This window comes from Perca fluviatilis, chromosome 24 (assembly GCF_010015445.1).
Source record: "Perca fluviatilis chromosome 24, GENO_Pfluv_1.0, whole genome shotgun sequence".
Taxonomy (NCBI): domain Eukaryota; kingdom Metazoa; phylum Chordata; class Actinopteri; order Perciformes; family Percidae; genus Perca; species Perca fluviatilis.
Window position 1 is genome coordinate 17,926,504 of NC_053135.1, and position 21,885 is coordinate 17,948,388.

General features: G+C 41.7%; 1 protein-coding gene across 4 annotated transcripts in view; it reads left to right on the forward strand.

Annotated features, from left to right (window-relative positions):
- als2b (alsin Rho guanine nucleotide exchange factor ALS2 b) overlaps window positions 1-8,970 on the forward strand; it is a 53,009-nt gene extending 44,039 nt beyond the window's left edge. For all 4 annotated transcript variants that reach the window (XM_039792923.1, XM_039792924.1, XM_039792925.1 and 1 more), the window contains 7 exons: window positions 1,829-1,945; window positions 3,308-3,484; window positions 3,573-3,630; window positions 4,465-4,526; window positions 5,767-5,916; window positions 6,869-6,965; window positions 8,274-8,970. In XM_039792923.1, coding sequence (XP_039648857.1) covers window positions 1,829-1,945; window positions 3,308-3,484; window positions 3,573-3,630; window positions 4,465-4,526; window positions 5,767-5,916; window positions 6,869-6,965; window positions 8,274-8,312 — 700 coding nt within the window. In that variant the 3' untranslated portion in view covers window positions 8,313-8,970. The remainder of the gene's footprint in view (window positions 1-1,828; window positions 1,946-3,307; window positions 3,485-3,572; window positions 3,631-4,464; window positions 4,527-5,766; window positions 5,917-6,868; window positions 6,966-8,273) is intronic.
- Window positions 8,971-21,885: the final 12,915 nt, after the last annotated feature.

A 21,885-nucleotide genomic window follows, 5' to 3' on the forward strand; every position in this document is an offset into this window, starting at 1 on the left:
TGGTGACCCGTTTATGGTAGAGTTTTATGTGAGGTATCAATGAACTCAGCAGACTTACATTTTTATTGGTAAAGGTTTGGCCCGCCCCCTATATTTTGGCCACGCCCCCTTTCACAGTTAATGAACTGTATGACGTAGAGTCTTGTGTGAGGTATCATTGACCTCAGCGGGGAGTTCCCTTTTCATTGGTGATGATTTACGGTGTCTGAGTGCCACCCAAATGCACGGTCGCAAGGAGCAGTGTCCGCCGGTAACTCTGACACACTCAGAGGCGCGAGGACCCGTCCATCGCTGCCGCAGCTTTAATTACAGTTTGAATTTCATCACGACACTTATATCACAGCTACCCCAAGGTCTTACAAAGCTAACAAAAGCTAACAGTCTGATTTGAATTTAAGGTATTTTTATGAATGTGAGGGTTCTTGTTAGGAGGAGCAGCTAGCTAACTATGTGTTCCATTCAATACAATGGGAAAATATAGCGGCTAGCTAGCTACATTTTCGGCATAACTATTGAAATTGAAATTGTTTATTTAAGAGGATAACCCCTTGAGATGAAGCATCTCGTTTTTGAGGGGTCCTCGAGACAACGGACAATAAGACAAGGACAATACAATACAATACAGCACTTATACATTCACACTCGCTAGAGCTCTCCCTTATCCCACCCCCGCTCACTCCCGACTCCCTGAAATCAAGTTTGTATATAATACATATTATAGTATTAGGAAACTAAAACAACAACTAAATTTATGTTTATATATTGATAGCCTACATATAAAAAAATATATTGCAAGGTCTTGATTGCAATATATTTTTTATATGTAGTCTATCAATATATAAACATATATGGTATATGCATATATGGCAATATATTGGAAAATATAAATATCAAATCACATATATGGGAATATAGTGCCCAATATATCACATGATATTTTCCAATGTACTGCAATATATTTTGGTTTCGTAAGGGAAAGCATTTCATTTTGTTTACAAAGGTCTTTAATCTTTTATTGTCCTTTCATAGGATAAAATAAACTATTGCAGTGCCTGTTCAAAACAGTTTGGAATGCTGGTGTTGCTGCTCGCAGCTTTTCGAAACGGCACATACAAAACACCTTCACACTTGACATGGCGTGTCCTTGGGTCCTGAGCAACACACGTCAGGACACACAAACTCACAGAGGTTCCTCGATTTATAGATAGATGCCGTAACTTCATAAAAAAATGTATCTTGTGTGGGTACCGTTTAAGTTCATTTTAGTTTGTAGTTCAAGCTTCATAGCAAAAGAGTTCTGGATGTGACACATATTTCACTCATTTGATGTTATTAGAGTACAAAAACACTTCACAAAAATGTTTTATGGGCACTTGGGTAGCTCACCTGGTAGAGGGCACGCCCGTACATAGAGGTTTACTCCTCGACGCAGAGGCCCCAGGTTTGACTCCGCCCTGCGGCCCTTTGCTGCATGTCATTCCCCCCTCTCTCTCCCCTTTTATGTCTTCAGCTGTCCTACATAAATAAAGGCCTAAAATGCCCCAAAAAATATATATTTTATTAAATTCAGGTAACGTTACTTGGTAAATATTTCTTTTCTCTGGCTTAAAATCCACACTGGTTTTCCATTATATGACCAGGACGTTTGCATTGAATTTCATCCTAGAATGGTATTAAAAAGGTCTTACAAAAGTCTTACATTTAATTCAGAGAACTCCGGGGTGTGCCCGGTTCATTTCAAATAAATGGATATACCCCTGGATGAAGGGCTAGACCATGTTGTTCATCAGTATGTTTTTGTTTGTGTGTGCTCTTGAATGCTCTGCAGGTTTCTTTTCCCAGACCTGCCAGAAGAGGGCGGTCTGATTCCAGAGCCGACCACCAACGTCCAGGACAAGAAGGACCCAGGCTCCGACGATGCCCCGCCAGAGTCACCCAAACCTGGGTAAAGACAGGGCCCATGTCCCCCTCCCCGAAGCTTCGGTGGTCCTTGGTTAGATCACGTTTAGTTTCGGGCATTTCCTGCTCGGTGTCCACAGCGTTGTGGGAGTAAAGTCTGGCTACGCCACACAGTGTTGGGAAAGTTCACTTTCTACATGAACTAGTTCAAAGTTCAGTTCCCAAATTTTAAATTGAACTAGTTCAGTTCATAATTCATACTTCAAAATGTTGAACTAAGTTCACAGTTCCAAAAATGAACTAGTTCAGTTCTTTTTTTTTTTTTTTTTTTCATATCTTGCCGTAAGCTATTATTTTTCAAAATGATTGCCACAGCCCATATAGAACCACAGACAGCAATTATTTTATCAGTTTCAACACTGAAACTATGCTTCAGATTTAATCTTCATATCCGATCAGTTCAACGTGCCGTTTCAGGTTTGCTGTGGATGTGACTGAAGTGCGGATTTTCTTTTTAAAAGCAGGCGGGCAAAGTTTGCACAGACCTCGTCATAAAACTTGTTTAAATGATCATACGACGCCTCCTTGCTGCTTTTTGTTTTGATGACGCATGCGGCGGTGCGACACTGGAGGCTGGTGTTGCCAGATTGGGTGTTTTTTCCCCGCTACATATTAAGGCCTGTTTACGGTGTTTTTTAGCAGGGTTTTCACCTGGAGGGCTCTATAGAAATCTGGCACCCTATTGAACGAAGTTCTTTGTTTAAACTGAGAGAGCGCGCCATTCACAGACACCAGAATGGACGAGTTCACAGTTAACGTTCATCAGGCAGTAATACGGTACGTTCAGTTCACGTTCGCCCAAAATATGAACGAGTTCACGAACTATCGTTCAATGAACGCGTTCAGACACAACACTGACGCCACAGATGCATTTCTTTAAACCAATCCCAGTGGTCTCGGGCGGCGCTAAGCTCCGGACGCAGCGACGGTGGCTCTGCAAAATAGTCTCGGGAAGAAACTTTTTTGATGTTGTTTTTCAACCTTTTTCTTTGACGTTTTTTTTTTTTTTCTTCGAAAGAAATTAAAATTGTATAGTAGCCGGTAAAAATGTACTTCGGGCAAGTAGATTTTTTTACATGCCCAACAAGACAAGTGAAAAAAAAGCCTCCGTTGGCTGATGCAGAACATCAGCTACTCTTCCTGGGGTCCACAGACCAGATTTAACTCTCCTATCTTTATCATTAGATACATCTCTATCATTAAACTCTCCTATCTTCATCATTAGATACATATCTATCATTAAACTCCTATCTGTATCATTAGATACATATCTATCATTAAACTCCTATCTTTATCATTAGATACATCTCTATCATTAAACTCTCCTATGTGTCTTTTTGTCCCTCAGTCGCGTGGTGAGCAGCTCGGCTCTGCTGCTTCCGGTCCTGCTTCCCCGCCTCTACCCGCCGCTCTTCACCCTCTACGCTCTGGAAAAGGAGCGAGAGGACGACGTCTACTGGGAGTGCGTCCTCCGCCTCAACAAGCAGCCCGACCTGGCTCTGCTCGCCTTCCTGGGCGTTCAGCAGTACGTACACGCACCGGCCGCTGCAACAAAAGAGACCCTTCATTTGATGTCAAACCTAAAACATTTTTTTTTCCCCCTCTCCCTTCAGAAAGTTTTGGCCTGTTCCCATTTCCATCCCCATGCCTTCACCTGGGGAGAAGCAGCAGGTATCGTTTCTTTGTTCACTTTACTTTTACCTTAAGTAATAGTGCTATTTACCATCACACATTTGCTTGAGGTAGACTCTAACATCAGTGGGTGTTCAGAGAGTAAACAAATACAATGGAGGAAGTAACCGTTTGAGTAACAGATCCTTGAGTTTGACGGCTTATCAGACATCACACGGTAGCGGTTAAAAAATCCTATAGGATTTTACAACTTCTCTAAACCTGAAACGATCTGTCACATTTCTCCCATTCCAGACAAAATGTGCTAAAGAAGTCCACCGGGACCAACTGCAGTGCTGCTCATGAGTATAGGAATCCATGCTAAAGTTGACTAAAAAGAGGAATAAAAAAAATCATCTTTTAGAAATTGATCTTAATGCCTTAATTAAAAAAATTAGGAAAAATCCAACCTTTAAGGACACCAATCTTCTTAGTGAATGAATAATGTATCGTAAATAAATAAATGTTCTTCCTTAAAATACAGGGGGCATAAGTCAGTACAACCCTATGTTAAATTCCCATAGAGGCAGGCAGATTGTTATTTTTAAAGGCCAGTTATTTCATGGATCCAGGATACTATGCATCCTGATAAAGTTCCCTTGGCCTTTGGGATTAAAATAGCCCCCCCACATCATCACATAGCCTTCACCATACCTAGAGATTGGCATGGTTTTATCTCAGTTAGCCTAATAGCTGGTTTGATTTGCATTGAGAGATGATCGTAGGGAAAGTACCCCATGCCAATGTCTAGGTATGGTGAAGGGTATGTGATGATGTGGGGCTATTTTAATTCTGTCCACCATGAGTCAGAAGATGTGTGTGTGTCTCCTTCAGGTCCTCTCCAGCACCAAGGACGTCTGCTTCGCTTCCGCAGTGGAAACGCTACAACAGATCAGGTACGTTTCTATTCAACAACTATGAAAATAGTTTTAAAAAACTAACAGGTGTGAAGTGCCATTGAGGCCATCTTTAAGCCCAATTCAGACCAAAGAGTCGCGATCGAACGAGACAAAACCGTTTTAGAACGTAGCAGGAAACGTTTCAGCGGTCTGACCCGGCCCGTCTCAGCTCGACTCCAACCAGCCGCCCGAGATGATTGTGATTGGTTTAAAGGAACACGCCGACTTATTGGGACTTCAGAGTTAGACGAGTCCATACATACCCTTCTCATCTCCGTGCGTGTCGTAACTCTGTCTGACGCCCCCACCGCTAGCCTAGCTTAGCACAGATGCTGGAGGTAACTGGCTCCATCTAGCCTACTGCTCCCAATAAGTGACAAAATAACGCCAACATTTTCCTATTTCCATGTTGTGATTTGTATAGTCACAGCATGTACAAATAACAAGGTCACATGACACACAACCATCTTCCAACCTTATACATACTGGGAACTATATTCTCAGAAAGGCGAAGCACTGCTACTTGGGCGGAGTGATATTACTCCAACTCTGAGCGAACTCCAGGCAAACTCTCTGCTCCTCACCATGGGGCTTCTCAGGCATATCACTCCGCCCAAGTAGCAGAGAGTAGCAGTGCTTGGCCTTCTGAGAATATAGTCCCCAGTATGTATACGGTTAGAAGACGACTGTGTCTAATGTCACCTTGTTATTTGTACATGCTGTGACTATACAAATCACAACGTGGAAATCGGAAAATGTTGGCGTTATTTTGTCACTCATTGGGAGCAGTAGGCTAGATGGAGCCGGTTACCTCCAGGATCTGTGCTAAGCTAGGCTAGCGGTGGGGGCGTCAGACAGAGTTAGGACACGCACGGAGATGAGAAGGGTATGTATGGACTTACCTAACTCTGGGGGATACGGGGAATAAGACAAAGTCCCAATAAGTCGGCGTGTTCCTTTAAAGAAATGCCAACAAACCAGAGCACGTTTTTCTCCCATCCCAGAATGCTGTGTGGACCACGCCAGACCTCCCTCCTCCGCAGCGCTGCAGAGCGATGCGCGACTACCGGTGTGAAACGGCAGGTTTCAGAACGTCGCAGACCGCCGCGTTTGCAAGTAGTTGCTAGTTTCACCTCGTCTCGTCGCAAATCTTTTGCTCTGAACTGAGGCTTTAGGTAAACTACACTTCATTTCCCCCGCGAGTTCCCTTCATTCATGTATTTATTTTTTTTTGCAGCACAACATTCACCCCGTCCGATAAGCTGCAGTTGATCCAGCTCACCTTCGAGGAGATCACCCAGGAGGTGCAGGCGCTGTTGAAGCAGGACTTCCTGTGGTCCATGGACGACCTTTTCCCCGTCTTCCTCTACGTGGTGCTGCGTGCACGGTCAGCCCCCAAAACCACACCCTATCATACACTAAATACACACATTTATGATGTCGACGAGGCGACGGAGAGCTTATTCAAGTGTCAATTGCTATGTTTATATGCACACCAATATTCCACTATAATTCAGAATATGACAATATTCCCAATTTGACACAGGTCATAACGGGATTACGGGATTAACGGGGTAATTTTCCGATTACAGGGTTTCCACAGGGTCTTAAAAAGTCTAAAAAAAAGTCTAAAATTTTAGGCTTAAAAAGTCTTAAATTTGCTGAAGTATTATATTATTTAAACATTAATTTTTATACGTCCATGTAACACCTCTAATGTTCATTGAAATTTTTATATATATATATATATATATACACACACACACACACACATATATGTGTGTATATTCCGTGCGGTTGTAGTTCTTTCTTTCAATAGTCCAAATATAATTTTTTGTATATGTACGGATTTGAATACATTTGATTTACTTGGCAAGTACTTTTGTGACCCTGTATTTCATTGTACTTTAATGTCGTGATGTAGGTCTCACATTTCTAGGACTTTAAGTTTTTTTTTATAATTTTACGGCAAAAGCTATCCAACAACGGAAGTTCGAGTTACCCACAATCCATCCGGTGTAACTCAGCTACGGATCAAATAGTTGCACAAAATACGTAACCCAAATATTACAAGTTATTCTCTCCAGTTGACCCTTTATATTGCTTCTGAGCTATTATTATTATATTATAATCAGTCTTGATGGAGCTGGAGCCAAGCCAACGTAGCTCACATTTGAATTCATTAACTTTATCGGTTATCAGGCGCTGATACAGATAATCTGCAAACCGCCGAAAAACGGCCCGATAATCGGTCTATCACTATCAAAAACGACAGGTCCTAAATCCCTAAGTTATGCTTATCAGACTTGGAGCCGTTTTTTTCTTTTTTCTTTCCTCAGAATCAGGAACCTGGGGTCAGAGGTCAGCCTGATCGAAGACCTGATGGACCCCTGTGTGCAGCACGGAGAGCATGGGATCATGTTCACCACACTCAAGGTAACACAAGAAACACACACAGAGAAAAACAGACACACACACAGAGAAAAACAGACACACAGAGACAAAAACACATACACACACACACACACACACACACACACACACACACACACACACACAGACACACACAGGCACACACACAGAGACAAAAACACACACACACAGGCACACACACAGAGACAAAAACACACACACAGACACACTTACACATTTACATATTAAACTGGCCCTACAATAGAAGCCTAACGCCTTTAATACAAACCTCTTTTTTTAGTGCACCATATCCTATTAAAATAATTGTTGATATGAATTTATAAATGGTTTTAATGTTAAACACACATGTGACAGTGAATCCTCAGGATCAACTGTATACGTGGATGGCTACCTTAGTGACAGTAAGCCTATCATTAATGTCTTTTTTTCACAAATAGGCTGATTTATATTTGCTAATGATATGTTGGATTCATGTAAAGACATTTTAATTTTTGAAAAAAACTTTCAAAAGTTGCAAAGGAACTCCCATTTCATTCCTGTTGCCAGATGACGGTCTAGTACTGAAACGTTGCCTACTGTGACATTTATAGTTTTAAAGTTGGGCAGTGTGCCGGAGTTTCTTTGCAACTTCTGACCTACTTATCCCGCTCCCACGCACCTGTCTCACATTCTACTGTAGTGTAAAGTATTTTTCTGTACTGAAAAAAAACATTTGAAAAAAATGAACAAAGATTTGGCGGCCCCCCCTGCAGCAACTCTGAGGACTGGGACCTATTGTGTTTTATAATTGTTTTTCTATAATAATAAAAAAAAAATTGTTCTGTGCGAACAGGTTTTAGATTGTGGGTTATTTATAATAGTTACAGTACTGAGAGTGACTGTTAGTTTGATCTCTTGTGTGTGTGTGTGTGTGTGTGTTTGCGGGTGTCTCTCTGTGCGTGCGTGCGTGCGTGCGTGCGTGCGCGAGCGAGAGTGTTTGCCTGTGTGTGTGTGTGTGTGTGTGTGTGTGTGTGTGTGTGTGTGTGTGTGTGTGTGTGTGTGTGTGTGTGTGTGTGTTTTCCGGCGTGTCTGTGTCTGTCTGTGAGTGTGTGTGTGTGTGTGTGTGTGTGTGTGTGTGTGTGTGTGTGTGTGATGGCGGGTTTCTGTGTGTCTGTCTGTCTGTCTGTGTTTGCGGGTTTCTGTGTGTGTTTGCGTGTGTGTGTCTGTCTGTTAGAGATCTCTGCTTTAAGGGGTTTTAAACCCACTTTTTTTTGTTTGTTTGACAGCACTGGTCCTCAGGTCTTTTAATTTGTGCGTCCTTCCTTCCTCCAGGCTTGTTACTACCAGATCCAGCACGAGAAGATCACTTAAGACGAGCTTCGGCCTTAACTCCCCTGCCGTCCCGACCCTACCATCGCAGCCAATCGCAAGGGGGGGGGGGCGACGGTCAGCGAGGGAGGACCGATTTGCGAGCGGCGGCCAACGGGGGAAGCGGAGGAATCGTACCAACAGGTCGCCGATGTCTGCCACCGTCACGGAGATGCGTGTGTCCCCTTCTCTTCGACACACACGCACACAAACACACAATCTTTCCCCCCCTTTTTTTTAGTGACCTCTACCAGCTTCTTATCCACTGATCATGAAGGTACACGTGTGAATAATGTCACTGTTATTGTCGACTTCAGACCGTCCAGTGTGAAACTGTCCACAGCTGAAAAGATGGACTTCCTGTGGGAAATTCAGGGTTCATTTTTTTGGGGGGGGGAGGGGTGGTTTTGCTAACAAGTTGTTTGTTTTTCTGGTTTATCGTCTCACTGTCAGCACACTGTGAAGTACTGTGAAGAATCCATTTCTTTTAGCATGAAAAACAACTTTTTCGGCAAGGCGATCCATCGCAGAAAACCTTCCTTTTTTTCAGCGTTCAGTTTCCTCTTATGTTTGCTTCTGGACACCTACATGAAGAAAATGGGACATGACAAGGAAATCCTCTCCTAAAAGCACGTCACTTTATTAAAACTGACAAACTTTTCTTTTTTTGTTTAGTTGTCTTTATCATCTGAGACAACAGCATGTTTACAGCTAGCTCAGTTTGGGGGCTGCACAAACCCCAAAAAACTAACACTCGACACGTAGGTGAGATTCGTGCTTTATCTGAGGAGTTTTCAAACGGCATGTTCCCGTTTTACGAGAGAAAAGACTTGACATAAAGACTAACTGGTTGGTTGAAGGGTAACTTCTGTTATTTTCAACCCTGTTTTCCTATGTTTTTGTGTGTAAGTGACTGATGGGAACAACAATCTTTGGTCCAGTATTTAGCGAGAACGCTGTAACCGGCAGCCACAGACCGGGCTGCAATGTAACCCTATGGGGCAAATGTGCATCGTCAATTTGGTCCACTAAAATTTCTGTTTTTGCCGCTGACAGGCTCAGATTATTATTCTGACAGTGTGTCTGACAAGTGTCTGACAACATTATGGAAAGGATCCCTACAGAGATAGACCTATTTAAAACCTCTTTGAGACCTTTCTGTTTAACCAGAAACAGCTCTGAGGTCGCTAGCGCTAAACCCACCAGACTCCATTTAAAAAAACTATACTTTTAGCGTGTATAGAGCCAACATATTTTCACATGTAAATCTGTAAACTATGTGTTTATTTCAACCAAAACTAGAGTTGTGATTGTTGGAAAAGTGGAAAGATGACCCAAAATGGCTTTTAATAGTTTTATTTTGTTTCTGTCGACTTTGAATGAAGTGTATTTTACGATGCTAAAATTCCTGTTTATTTACATGGAGTCTGGTGGCTTTAACGAACGCAATTTCGCATAATGTTTTTATGTTTAAAAAAAGGATCTTACTCTTTAACAGAAAGGTCGACCTCCTTAGAAATCCTTTCCATAATGTTGTCAGACACTCAGAATAATAATCTGAGCCTGTCAGCGCAAAAACAATTGCCCTTTTTAGAGCCTTTTTAGCTTGTAGACACATAAACGTAAGAAAAAAAAATGGTAGTTACCCTTTAAGCAAATCCACATCTGGTTAAGTTTCCCACCTCTGATAAAAAGCAGCTCACAGCCGTTTCCCTGAGCTTTTCTATGGGAACCGTAGTGGCTAGTTTACAGCTAGCTCTGATACTGTTTTATTAATGTTAAATGACTTGGCTGTATCTCTAAATAATACTAATATTCTCCTGTTTCACCGGCTGGCAGCAGAATAAAGTTCGGGCCTAGTTAGGGGCTAATTAATCTGTGTATCATTCATTCATTAGTTTTTCAAAATAAAAGCAGAAAAAAGACTAGTTTTTCCAATTGCCGATTTGTTTTTTTTTCTTTCATCCAATTTTGATATTTTCTACTGACGCAAATTGCGTGACCTGGAAGTCATCTTTACCTTTGCATTTTTTTTCTGTGCTTTTATTTTGAAAAACGAATGATACTAACTTGCTCCGGCACCATCTTTGTTTCATGACTTGTTTCTGAAGCCGAGCACTTTCAAAGAGACGGTTGTAAAAATATATCTGTTGACTTGAAAAGCACACGTTTTCCAAAATGCACACTTGATGCCTCTTAAAGTACCATGGACGTTTAGTTTCCCAGCTCTAACAGGAAGTAGGACAAAGTTAAATCACAGCGCCACTAATGCAAAAACCAGACTGGGGGGAAATAAAAGCAAAAAGTGAGTAGGAAGAAATGTTTTTCATAGACAATCTTGGAGCCACTCGTGTGTTTCTGAGCCTAGTTTACAGTATTGCCACAGGTCTGCCAAATTGGAAAAAGTATTTGGTTAACCCTTGTGTTGTCTTCCATTCGGCCATGCATCGTCCTCCCGGGCCAAAACTGAAAATTTTGAAAAAATGTTTTTGGCGCCTTTTTTGGACGTTTAACGCTTCTTTTCACTTCCGTGTATAAACACCACTAACACCAACTTATTACTAAGTTTTAGGGGTTTTTTTTTAATTCATGGTCAATAAATTTGAGGAAATTATACCTAATTCTTGAGTAAAAGAAGCAGAAATTATGAATTGTTTAGACTAATATTAAAGGAAGGATAATCACAGAAGTTAACGTTTAGCTGGGATTCTGTTTTTGAAAAAAAATTAAAATATTTTTGAAATTGAATAAAACACCCAAACTTACTTCTACTAGCGAAGCGCGTTGTATGGAACCATCCATGTTATTTTTGGGTAATCAAAATTAGGCAGTTAAGAAGATATAGACATTTAGAGAACGGGTCAAATTTAACCCGATGACGACACAAGGGTTAAAATCGGGGTCTTAATAAATGGACATTTTGTTCTTTAGTGTCATTACACATCCTAACTATTCCGTATAACAGTAATGCCTCTCCAAAGTTGGCAATTTTAAGTTTTTCAAATGAACTGAAGTGTTAAAGGTGCAGTAGGTAAGCCTTATAAAACTATCTTTCTGTCACATTTGCTGAAACTGACCCTATGTTCCAGTACAACTACATAAAGCAGGTCATTTAAAACAAATCCAGCTCCTCTGGCTCCACCTACAGCCTACAATCCACCGCTCCCTGTTCAGATGCACCAATCAGGGCCAGGGGGGGGGGTCTAACTTGTTGTCAATCACTGCTCATGCACACACATTCATTCTCCCTTGTGGGGGGAGCGGCTTAGGAGACCGTTTTGGGCTTTAGCAGAAAGGGGGGAGGGACTGAGAAGTTGTCGATGTTCAAATTCTTTGGCTCGCTAAGTCCTGGATCTTCACAGCCCTACCTACAGGCCCTTTAACGGGATGCAAAAATAAGCTCCGCCTTCTCGAGTTCAACGCAGCGTCAGAAAACTGAAACAGGGCTGTGTGTTTCTGAGGTCCTCGACGGTTTTAGAGACCAATGGTCTCATGTTGTGGTTTGTAATGTCAACTGTAATCATCAGTATACATCTTTCTCTCTGTTTTTTTTTTGTTTTTTTAACAGTAGTGGAAGTTGAACTGCAGGTTCCCCCCCCCCGACAGAGATCACCCTTTAATCCCACTGACGTCCAATAGGAATTGAGGTTTTGGGAGACACTCGACAAAGCTAAAAACACAACCGTATGAGTTTTGTATTCTTGTGTTGTTGTGGATAACCGTGTTCATTGCAGGCGGGGAGAGAAGTCGGCGCATTTTTCATGAACCTAGCTGCCATCTGAAGGTATTGTTACACCTGTTTGTTAACAATTATTTAGAAGGTACTTTTTTTTTACACTCATAATAAATTTTGGATGTTACCTGCTTGTAGGCAGTGTTTCAACAGTCGGCTCAACCCTTGTGTTGTCCTCCCGGCAACTTTTTGGTTTTCCGGGTCCAAATTTAAAATGAAACGCTTTGGTCGTCTTTTTCGACACTTTTGTCGGTTTTTTTTCTGATGTTTTTGTCGCTTTTTTCATTTTTTTCCCCCCACTTATTTGAAGCTTTTTCCTACATTTCGACACTTTTGTTGCTTTAATGATATTTTACCCTTTTTTTTCTCAAAGTTTTTTGGTCACTTTTCCAAGTTTTTGTCATTTTTCCGATGATTCTGTCGATCATTTTCCGTGCTTTTTTTTTTGGACGTTTTTTGTTTGTTTCTTAAGCTTTTTCCGAAATTTTTGACATTTTTTTCAACGCTCTTCTGTCATTTTTCGTTTTCAAATGCTATATAAATATAATTTTACTTGTGAAGAGGTTTGTATGGAATTTTGTTTGGACAATTTGGTTGAAAGAAACCCAAATTTCTGATGAACCCGAGGACAACAGGAGGATTGATGCAAACACTGTTTTTATAGATGGGATGTTCAAAGCTGACTATCTGCGCCATCTGTTAATACTGACTGTTCTTTTTTTATTTATTTTTTTTAAACCCTTACAGCACAAACTGTCAGACATTGTTGGTTTATTTTGTGATTTGCGTCACACATGCCAGTTTTATAAAAGGGCTTAGGGAGGGATTCAGAGGATGACCAAGCCTTTATTTCTAATTTGAAATGTCATGGCTTTTGTTTTCTGCAGATGGTTTAATAATAGAACAGCCAGTGGATCACAGGCCTCGTATTTTTTTTTGAAGGGACTAAATTAAGGTGAAGCTGATGTTTCCCTTGTGCAGGATATTGAAAATCTGGCAACAGCAAATAGGCATCAAAACTGTTTAAGTTTAAAGCTCTTGTTGTCAGTGGTGGAGTCCTCGAGACTTGGACTCGAACACTGGTGACTCGAGACTTGATTTTTGGCAAAAACCGAAAAACATTCTTCATGTATTACATTATTTTGTCAGAAACAGAGACTTTAACTTTTGTGCTGTTCTTTAAAACAAATTATTATTTCACTGACAAAGCGAGGCGTTCTGTTCAGTATGTCGTGTAAACGCAATTTCGTAATTCCGCCATGATTTTCCCCTTAGTGCCACTGCAGCTCGTCTCCGTTTGCTGCGGACACGTTAAAAAACGAAGGACTCAAGTAGTATTTTCAGTGGACTACACAACTGGCTACGAACACAGATTTATTATAATGGTTGTACCCTTAACTGACTCACTTACAAGTGTTATTTTTACAATGCAAAAACTGACTAGTTATTGACATCAACTGAAGATAATGTTCATAAGCTCATGTTGGGATCATGTCCTCAACACATGTTTACTATGAAAACACCAGGCGCAGATCACACATAACTGTTGCATTGTGTATTAAAAGAAAAACGAATGTTTTGTCAATGGACTTTGGTGTTCACTAGTTGACATTTTGTGTTTTCAGCTGGCTGACATGACTCCCACCTGTGTGTCTTTTACATGATGTCAAACGTATTGTACCTTTTAATAATAACCCGTGGGCAATAAACTGATTTGATGGACGTTGCTAACTAATCTGACCCTACCGTTTTTAATGTGCTATACCGGCAGAAATGAAATGTGATGCAAAAGAAAATTGTTCGAAAATGGCAAACATTTTTCTGGTTTCCAGCTTCACGTGAGGATGTTGTCGCTGTAACATTCGCAGATAGTCGCTGTAATAGTATGATTTTCTCCCAGAATGCATTGCCATTTACAATATGATCCTGTATAACGTTAAAACAGTCTGATAGCGTGTGATTTTGGCTGTACATGTATACATGAAAGGTTTACAGATCACGTATAAAAGTCCATTATTTTAACAGTTGAAATAGCAATATTACTGACTGTATTCAGTTATATTTTTTACATTTTGTCACTTCAGGGTTTTTCTATTCAACATTGGCTTTTGAATGGGTGCATGTAAATAAGGTAAAGAAATTGACTCCGGGTGATAATTTATTAGAAAATTCTCACTTTCTGTGAACTTGCAGCAGAACTACAGCTATAACATGTCCGTGGCATTTCGGGAAATGTAAGAAAGTGAAAGTGAGCAAGAGAGGATTTTAATTTTTTTATTTGCAAATGCTTTTTTTTTTTTGCAGATCATTGGGTGTCATATACTGACAAATCCTCTCAGTGTTGCGCTTTTCTGAGACTGGTGGCACCGTGAATGTAGAGCCCGATAGTTTCTGTGATAACAGAATCATGGATGGAATCGCAAAATTGAGAACTTAAAAAAGCTTAAAGGACCACTGTGTGGTGTTTGAAGTATTTTATTAGCTCAAATCAATGTCTTCATTCATAAATATTAGGGGTGTGACGAGACACTTACTCCACGAGACGAGACACATCACGAGATTGGGTTCACGAGAACGAGACGAGACGAGATTTAAAAAAAAAAATTTAAAGAAATCCTCAATGATGAAATATATGAATGGAAAATAGTTTTTTTATTCAACTGAAAAATCACAAAATGCAAAACAATTTAGGTGCATTTTGAAATCAACTATTAATGATGAATGTTATTTAACTTTTTTTTAAACTATTTTAATGAATTATATGCAGTAAAGGACGTGCAAACACTGCAAAATGTTTTTTTCCACCACAGAAAATGGCCTCATATCAGCTGCAATGAAAACGCCTATGTCCCTCGTTATTGCCGTGGCTCTTGCACTTACCGGTGGCAGAGAAGCAAAGGTTTTTAGAGTTGTTTGCCCTTTTAATGTTTTCGTTGCGGGTGCAGTAGTTAGGGTGACCACCTGCTAATAAGCCCAAGGGGGGACAAGGGGTATGTTTCTGAGGGACAATGTGGGACACTGCTTGGCGGCCGGTGCCCCTAACCCCACGGGCAGTAAAATGACTTAATGTGTTTTACACCAAATGGGCTCTTTTTCCAGTTTTAATGTGTAACGGTAGGGTTGCATAATAACTGGCCTGGCAACCCAAAGGCCAAGGTTTTGCTTCCAGATTTGTTTGGTGACTTATGATGTGGGGGTCTGTGGGTCCTCCCCCAGAATTTTTTTTAGCATTAAACACTTCATTTTCTGCATTTTGGTGAATTTTTATGCACCTATTTCTACCTTTATCTTTATGTAAAGGAAAACATTAGGCTACAATCCAAATATAACAACATAATGGAAAATATTGCAGTAAGGCTGTCAGGAATTCTGTATTGCTTTCATCTATTTATTCTCCTTTAGATTGACTTTTCTAATTATATCTGAGTCAGCACACATGTAGCTTAGGCATCATTTATTCTTCCATTTTTTGCATCTTTTGTTGGGGAAGTAACCTCCTTAAATGTGCATATGACAATTATTCACCTCAGTGATACATTATTCATTTAATTTATTAATAAACCTCTTGATTGTAATATTTCAGATGATTGAGCAAGATTTCTGCTCATGTCCAAAACTTTGTGCACATTCAAAATATAACTCATCCCATCTGTGCTCTCTGAGATTTGAAGGAGTCGTGATATTTTGTGAAAAAAATAAAGTTATAATATAGGCTATTACGAGAATAAAGTCACTATATTTTAGAAAATAATCTATAGGCTACCTGCACCGTAGTCTGCTGTGCATTACGTGATTGCTCTGCTGATACGGTAGATCTCAGACCTCCTGACAGACACAGAGCCCCGTCTGAAACACAGAGCCCCATTTGAGACGTTTAGGGAAGTGGCTGTAGCCTACGCTGCTAAACATCGGAGGTGGAAACCCGAAACTTCTGGCAGAAATACACGGAGCTCAAACGCGACACATCTGCCGCAGCATGTCCACAGCAGAGCGCATCCATAAACCTGAAGCTGCGCAGCTTTTTACAGCGAGAATGGACATTAAGCGACGTCCGGTTTCATATTTGTCAGTCAACTTTTCAAAATACATTTGGGGTTACACTCAAAACATTCGGGGCTGAACCCCCGGCAAAATGTTTGATGCTGAAGGAGACGGACCTGAGCTCCAGCAGGGTGTGTTGTGGACCTGAGGAGGGGGAGCTGCGCTCCGGTGCGCTCCGGCCCAATTTAACCTCTGCCCTCAACACCTTTCAGCCACAAATATTCATTTTCCCAGTCTTTCTTGTACCCACACCTTCTCTTTTAATTGATGGCGGTGCCTCAGAGTCAGACTCAGTCTCTTTCTCAATTTTTCGAATTGGAAAGCGCGCATCTAAAAGTTCCTTCCCAGTGTGTCTGGTATGCACGTGCGTGGCTGCGTGCGCTGTCATGACAACAACAAAAAAGTTGACAACAACCTAGTAAGCAGTTCAACTGAGGGGTGGGTGTGGCAACAGTAGCGTGCTGAACTGTCAAGTAATGTTCGTTTGGCTGCCTTGGGCTCGAGGATATAGAGCGACCAACTTTTTTTTGAGCAAGCATTGATTATGCGTGACACGGTCTCAATTTGCGGGACGCATGAATTGGGCTTCAAACGCTGTGCGCGCACGCGCTACGCGGGACGGGTGGTCACCCTAGCAGTAGTTAGTAGAGAGCTGTGGTGGTGCTGTAAGTGTTTTTGCATAGTGCTCGTGTTAGCCGCGGTATACGGCATTTTTTTCTTACAATGTTTACATATTGTGTTCGTCTTGTCTGTCACTCTTTCGCCGTTTATTATTTCCGCAGGAAAACCAAAATGTTGCCACACAAATGATTTAAAAGTGTCAGGGGGATCTTCAATAGTAATTCCACGCTCCATCACGCTGACATCACATCGCCTCACGAGACAACTTTTCACCTCGACGAGAAATCTCGTCACGTTTTAATCTCGCGAGATCTCGTAAAACGAGATCTCGTCCCTTAATAAATATGTCCCAGTTGGTGTAAAATGACCTCTGCCAATGATCTGACTTATCCTCGTAAGCAAGGAATTTCTTAATCTGTATTTACATTGGACGGGCAAGTCCGAGGAGGCTTCCATGTCGTTCCGCCATTTTGAAAAACTATAATGGCTGAGAGGGACATAAAGCACTAGCCCACCTGTCTAGCTAATCCACAACGCGTTTTCGTTCAGAGGCCAGCGTCACGTGACTGAAACCAGCTGAAACGGAGAAGGAGATCAGCGAGAGGCGCTGGTCACTGCTCTTTAGTTCATAACGGAATATCAGACTTACGCCGAGCCACAGGAGAAGGAATCCTCGTCGCCAAAAAAAGCAAAGACATGTTGTCATAGTTTCTTGGTACATAACGGCTACCGTAGTCGCCAACACGCATTTGAAAAAACGAGGCGCCTAGAGAGCACTACTCGTTTGAATGCAAAATACAATTTCACCGCTAGATGGGAGGAATTCCTACATAGTGGACCTTTTAAAGACAGACCCCACAGGGCTGTAGGGCTTGAGTCCGGACTCGAGAGGTTTTTCTGTTGCCTCGGACTCGGCCGTTGGACTCGCCAAATATTCTAGATGGTCTCGACTTGGTCCGGCACTTTATGCATTTTTTTTCCCAAAGTAACTTCCACCTTCAAAACAACACCATTGGTGAAGCGCAGTTTAATTCAAAATCCATCTAGAACGGGCATCGTGATTGGTCGCCTGGTATACACCTGGCCGCATCATATACCTCAATCATCAGGTATCAATCAGTTTTATTTAGACGCAGACACGACGTCCGAGAGCTCTTTGTACTCTGAATTCTTCTGGACAAGTCATGAGCTCAAGAATGGGAACATTTCCATTTCATATTTTAAGTAAATAATGTGGACTAATTTGATCTTATGGACCTTTTTCACAGCAGAATTTTTTGACTTGTCATAGTAGGAAAAGCCCAGCTGAGATTGATAACCTTAACGATGGCTCAATTCCATCAAGTGTCCCAGTAAGATATTTCAGTGAGTCAGCATGCCCAATACCAGGGCCTCTCCTAAGTGGAATGCAGCCATCATGAATGGTTTTGAATACACCTGTGCTTTTCCTACTATGACATGTCAACAAGTCTGCTGTGAAAAAGGTCTACTGTGTGTTACTCTGCACTTGCTTTTTGATTATTGCAAATTATAGCCAAAATGATCATCTTAAAGTAGAAGGTATAACATCTCTCGCATCACATACATTATGAACAGGTAAGTGAGCGGTTTGAAGAGGATTCTTTTGTTTCTGTCTCGGTCATTTGGACTCAGTCTTGACTCGGTCTCGACTAGTCCCGGTCTTGGACTTGTCTTGAACCTCTTTGGACTCTGTCTTGACTCAGTCTCGACTTGTCCCGGTCTTGGACTTGACTACAGCCCTGACATTAAGTCAGTGCTAAAAGCTAACTGGAGATTCCAATGTATGACTACGTCTTAAGTTTCCAACTGAGCCGTCAACGTCTTAAAATGCCAAAAAAATTATTCCCAGTGGTTTAGGCCTGGTGGGGGGGAAACCGATACACTGCAATATAGGCGTCCCCCCCCCCTCTGTATTTTAACTGTAGCAACACATGTTCATGTAATGAGCTGCCAGAACCTTTCTCTGTTATTTTACACAATTGATTTCGTAGAGTGCAGGAAACAAAGTGTTTGACGCTGAAACTTTTCTGGAGCAAGACCCCCAGAGGGCCACCCCCCCACTCCCACAATTTTGAAACCAAACCAAACCCCCCCCGCTGGGAAACCCATGGCATTTCTCTCAACTGTGAGTACCAGATGCTTAACAACCTTTTATCCGGATGCTTAAGAACCGTATATCACCTTTTTAAGCCTTCCCCCCACCCACCCACACCCCCTCCTGACGCATAAATTCTTTCCTTCGTTTCCTCTCCTCACAGCTCCTCCTGCATGCCGCTGAAAGCTGAAAGAGTTAAGAAGATTTGGAACCGGCTTCCGGTGGCCAGAGGCAGGCGGCTCACTGTCCCAGGATTAAGTGGGATCGGGGGAGATTACATCCCTCCCTCTCTCTCTCTCTCTCCCTCTCTCTCTTGTTTCATGCAGCTCGATGAAAGGGAAGTGCCTCGTCCAGTCCCAGGGGAATATATTTCCCCCCCATCATATACACGTTCTCCTGCACAACTATTGCTGCTAAAACGCCGCCGGAGCTGGAGGATAAACGCATGTGGCATCCCTGACTCTGATTCAGACGTAAAGGTAAGATGCTGATTTATTTATTTAACTTTTATTTGAAGAGGGGGCTTGTAAAGAGAGGCCACAGGGATCATCCTCCCCCTCTACGTTAACAACAGAAAGCTCCTCGAGGACTTTGTGTTTTATTTCTTACAAGCGTGCGCGAGACGTAATACGTCTCCATAACAGCAGGCGGCACTAATCTGTATTGTCGCCCCCAAAAGAAATGGAAAACCGGAAATGACGAACGCGTCACGTGGGTCTGACAATGGAGGCTCATTCGGAATACAATCTGGTATTGTACTAAAATAGTTCACCGAAACGTGTTTCTGAAAACATTTTAAGCGAGAAATAAACCGTCAGTTTGAAAGATTTTCGTCAGATTTTGAGAGGCGCTCGTCATCCCGCTCGTCATTTCCGGTAAGTGTTGTAACACAAGTGCACTGATTCGCTAGTCAAGGGCTAGCACTCCACCAATCAGATTGGTCTTTGACTCCGACTGCCCACTGGCCGATTCAACAAGTCAAATCGATCCAAATTAAAGCCAACGGCTCCTCCGACTGGTGACAGCAGGGAACACACCGAACAGACTCGAGTCACCGACCTCGCCAGACTGTCCAACGGCCGATTATCGTCTTGGTGTGTCTGCTTATTTATTTACATCCTGCATTGAAAATGCTACTGAAGTAAAAGTATGTAGTACCATCAGGAAAACCTTTGATGTGTACACATTTACAGCTAAAGTCTCACACTATCCGACTGTTTTGATGTTATACAGGATCATACTGTAAATGGCAATGCATTCTGGGAAAAAATACTATTACAGCGACTATCTGCAAATGTTACCGATTACAGGTATTTACTTTTAACACCGATGCGTCTTGGGAAAATAAAGGAAAAGGTGGGAATTACACTGCAGTTTATTACTGTAAATTCAAATAATACTGTAAGTTTAACCCTTGTGTTGTCCTCTGGTCAAATTGGACCCGTTTTCAAAGTTATTACATAAAAAATATGGGTTTCTTTCAACCAAATCGCCCCAAAATTAACATGGCTGCATGGATGAGCGTTGTATGTTCTTCACAGGTCAAATTAATAATTACTTTCATTGAATTTTGGGTGTTTTATTCAATTTTTTAGCATTCCAAATAAAAAGGTTTTCAAACCGTATCCTGAGTAAACTTTGACGTACAGTGGTCTGTGATTCACTCAACATCTTCTGATCTTAACAATTAGTCAAAATAATTCATCAGTTCTGTTTTTTTGTAACACAAAAAATAGGTATAATGCCATTTGAATTAGGTTTATTGACCATGAATAAACAACAGTGATAAAAACGTTTTTAAAAAAACGTCAAAAATGTCTTTCATTTTCACTTTTGACCCACAAGGACAACAAGTTAATGGTCGATGGGAAGACAACACAAGGGTTAAATAATACAGTAATAAACTGTAACTGTCTATTTACAGCCAAATACCTTAAAGTTTAAAAGCATTATGCATACTGTAAATAAACTATTGCTGTAAATTCACAGTGAAAAGTTTTACAGCATGTAATTTTAGCTCCAATCAGTTGCTTTGCATTTCTTTTTACATTCCATTTTAAAGGTGCTCTAAGCGACGTTGGGTGATGTCATTTATTGTTGACGTCCGAAGTATCGTCAAACAAAACGGAGGCTAGCTCGCACCTCCCTCCTCCTCATCCCGTCCCCTCCCTTCCCCTCAGTGCTTCCTGAAACAGTCATGAAAGCGCATTGTGGAAGTAGCCTACGTGCTAACGCTGCTGCGCTGATGGCTCAACCAGCTCCTTCTTGCCGGTTATTGGCTGGATCGCTGTTTGTTACATTTGGTGGTGCAGGTTGGCGCAGTTTGTTTTTGTTGGCGTTTGTGGAGCCTGGGCTGTCTAAAGAGACCGCGTTTTTTTACAGTGTGTTCAGGGGACAGGCAGCTAGCAGATAGTGAGGAGATATTTTTTACAGTGTGTTCAGGGGACAGGCAGCCAGCAGATAGTGAGGAGATGTTTTTTTACAGTGTGTTCAGGGGACAGGCAGCTAGCAGATAGTGAGGAGATATTTTTTACAGTGTGTTCAGGGCACAGGCAGCTAGCAGATAGTGAGGAGATGTTTTTTACAGTGTGTTCAGGGGACAGGCAGCTAGCGGATAGTGAGGAGATGTTTTTTACAGTGTGTTCAGGGGACAGGCAGCTAGCGGATAGTGAGGAGATGTCTTTTTTACAGTGTGTTCAGGGGACAGGCAGCTAGCGCATAGTGAGGAGATATTTTTTACAGTGTGTTCAGGGGACAGGCAGCTAGCAGATAGTGAGGAGATATTTTTTACAGTGTGTTCAGGGGACAGGCAGCTAGCGGATAGTGAGGAGATGTTTTTACAGTGTGTTCAGGGGACAGGCAGCTAGCGGATAGTGAGGAGATATTTTTTACAGTGTGTTCAGGGGACAGGCAGCTAGCAGATAGTGAGGGAGATATTTTTACAGTGTGTTCAGGGGACAGGCAGCTAGCAGATAGTGAGGAGATGTTTTTACAGTGTGTTCAGGGCACAGGCAGCTAGCAGATAGTGAGGAGATGTTTTTTACAGTGTGTTCAGGGGACAGGCA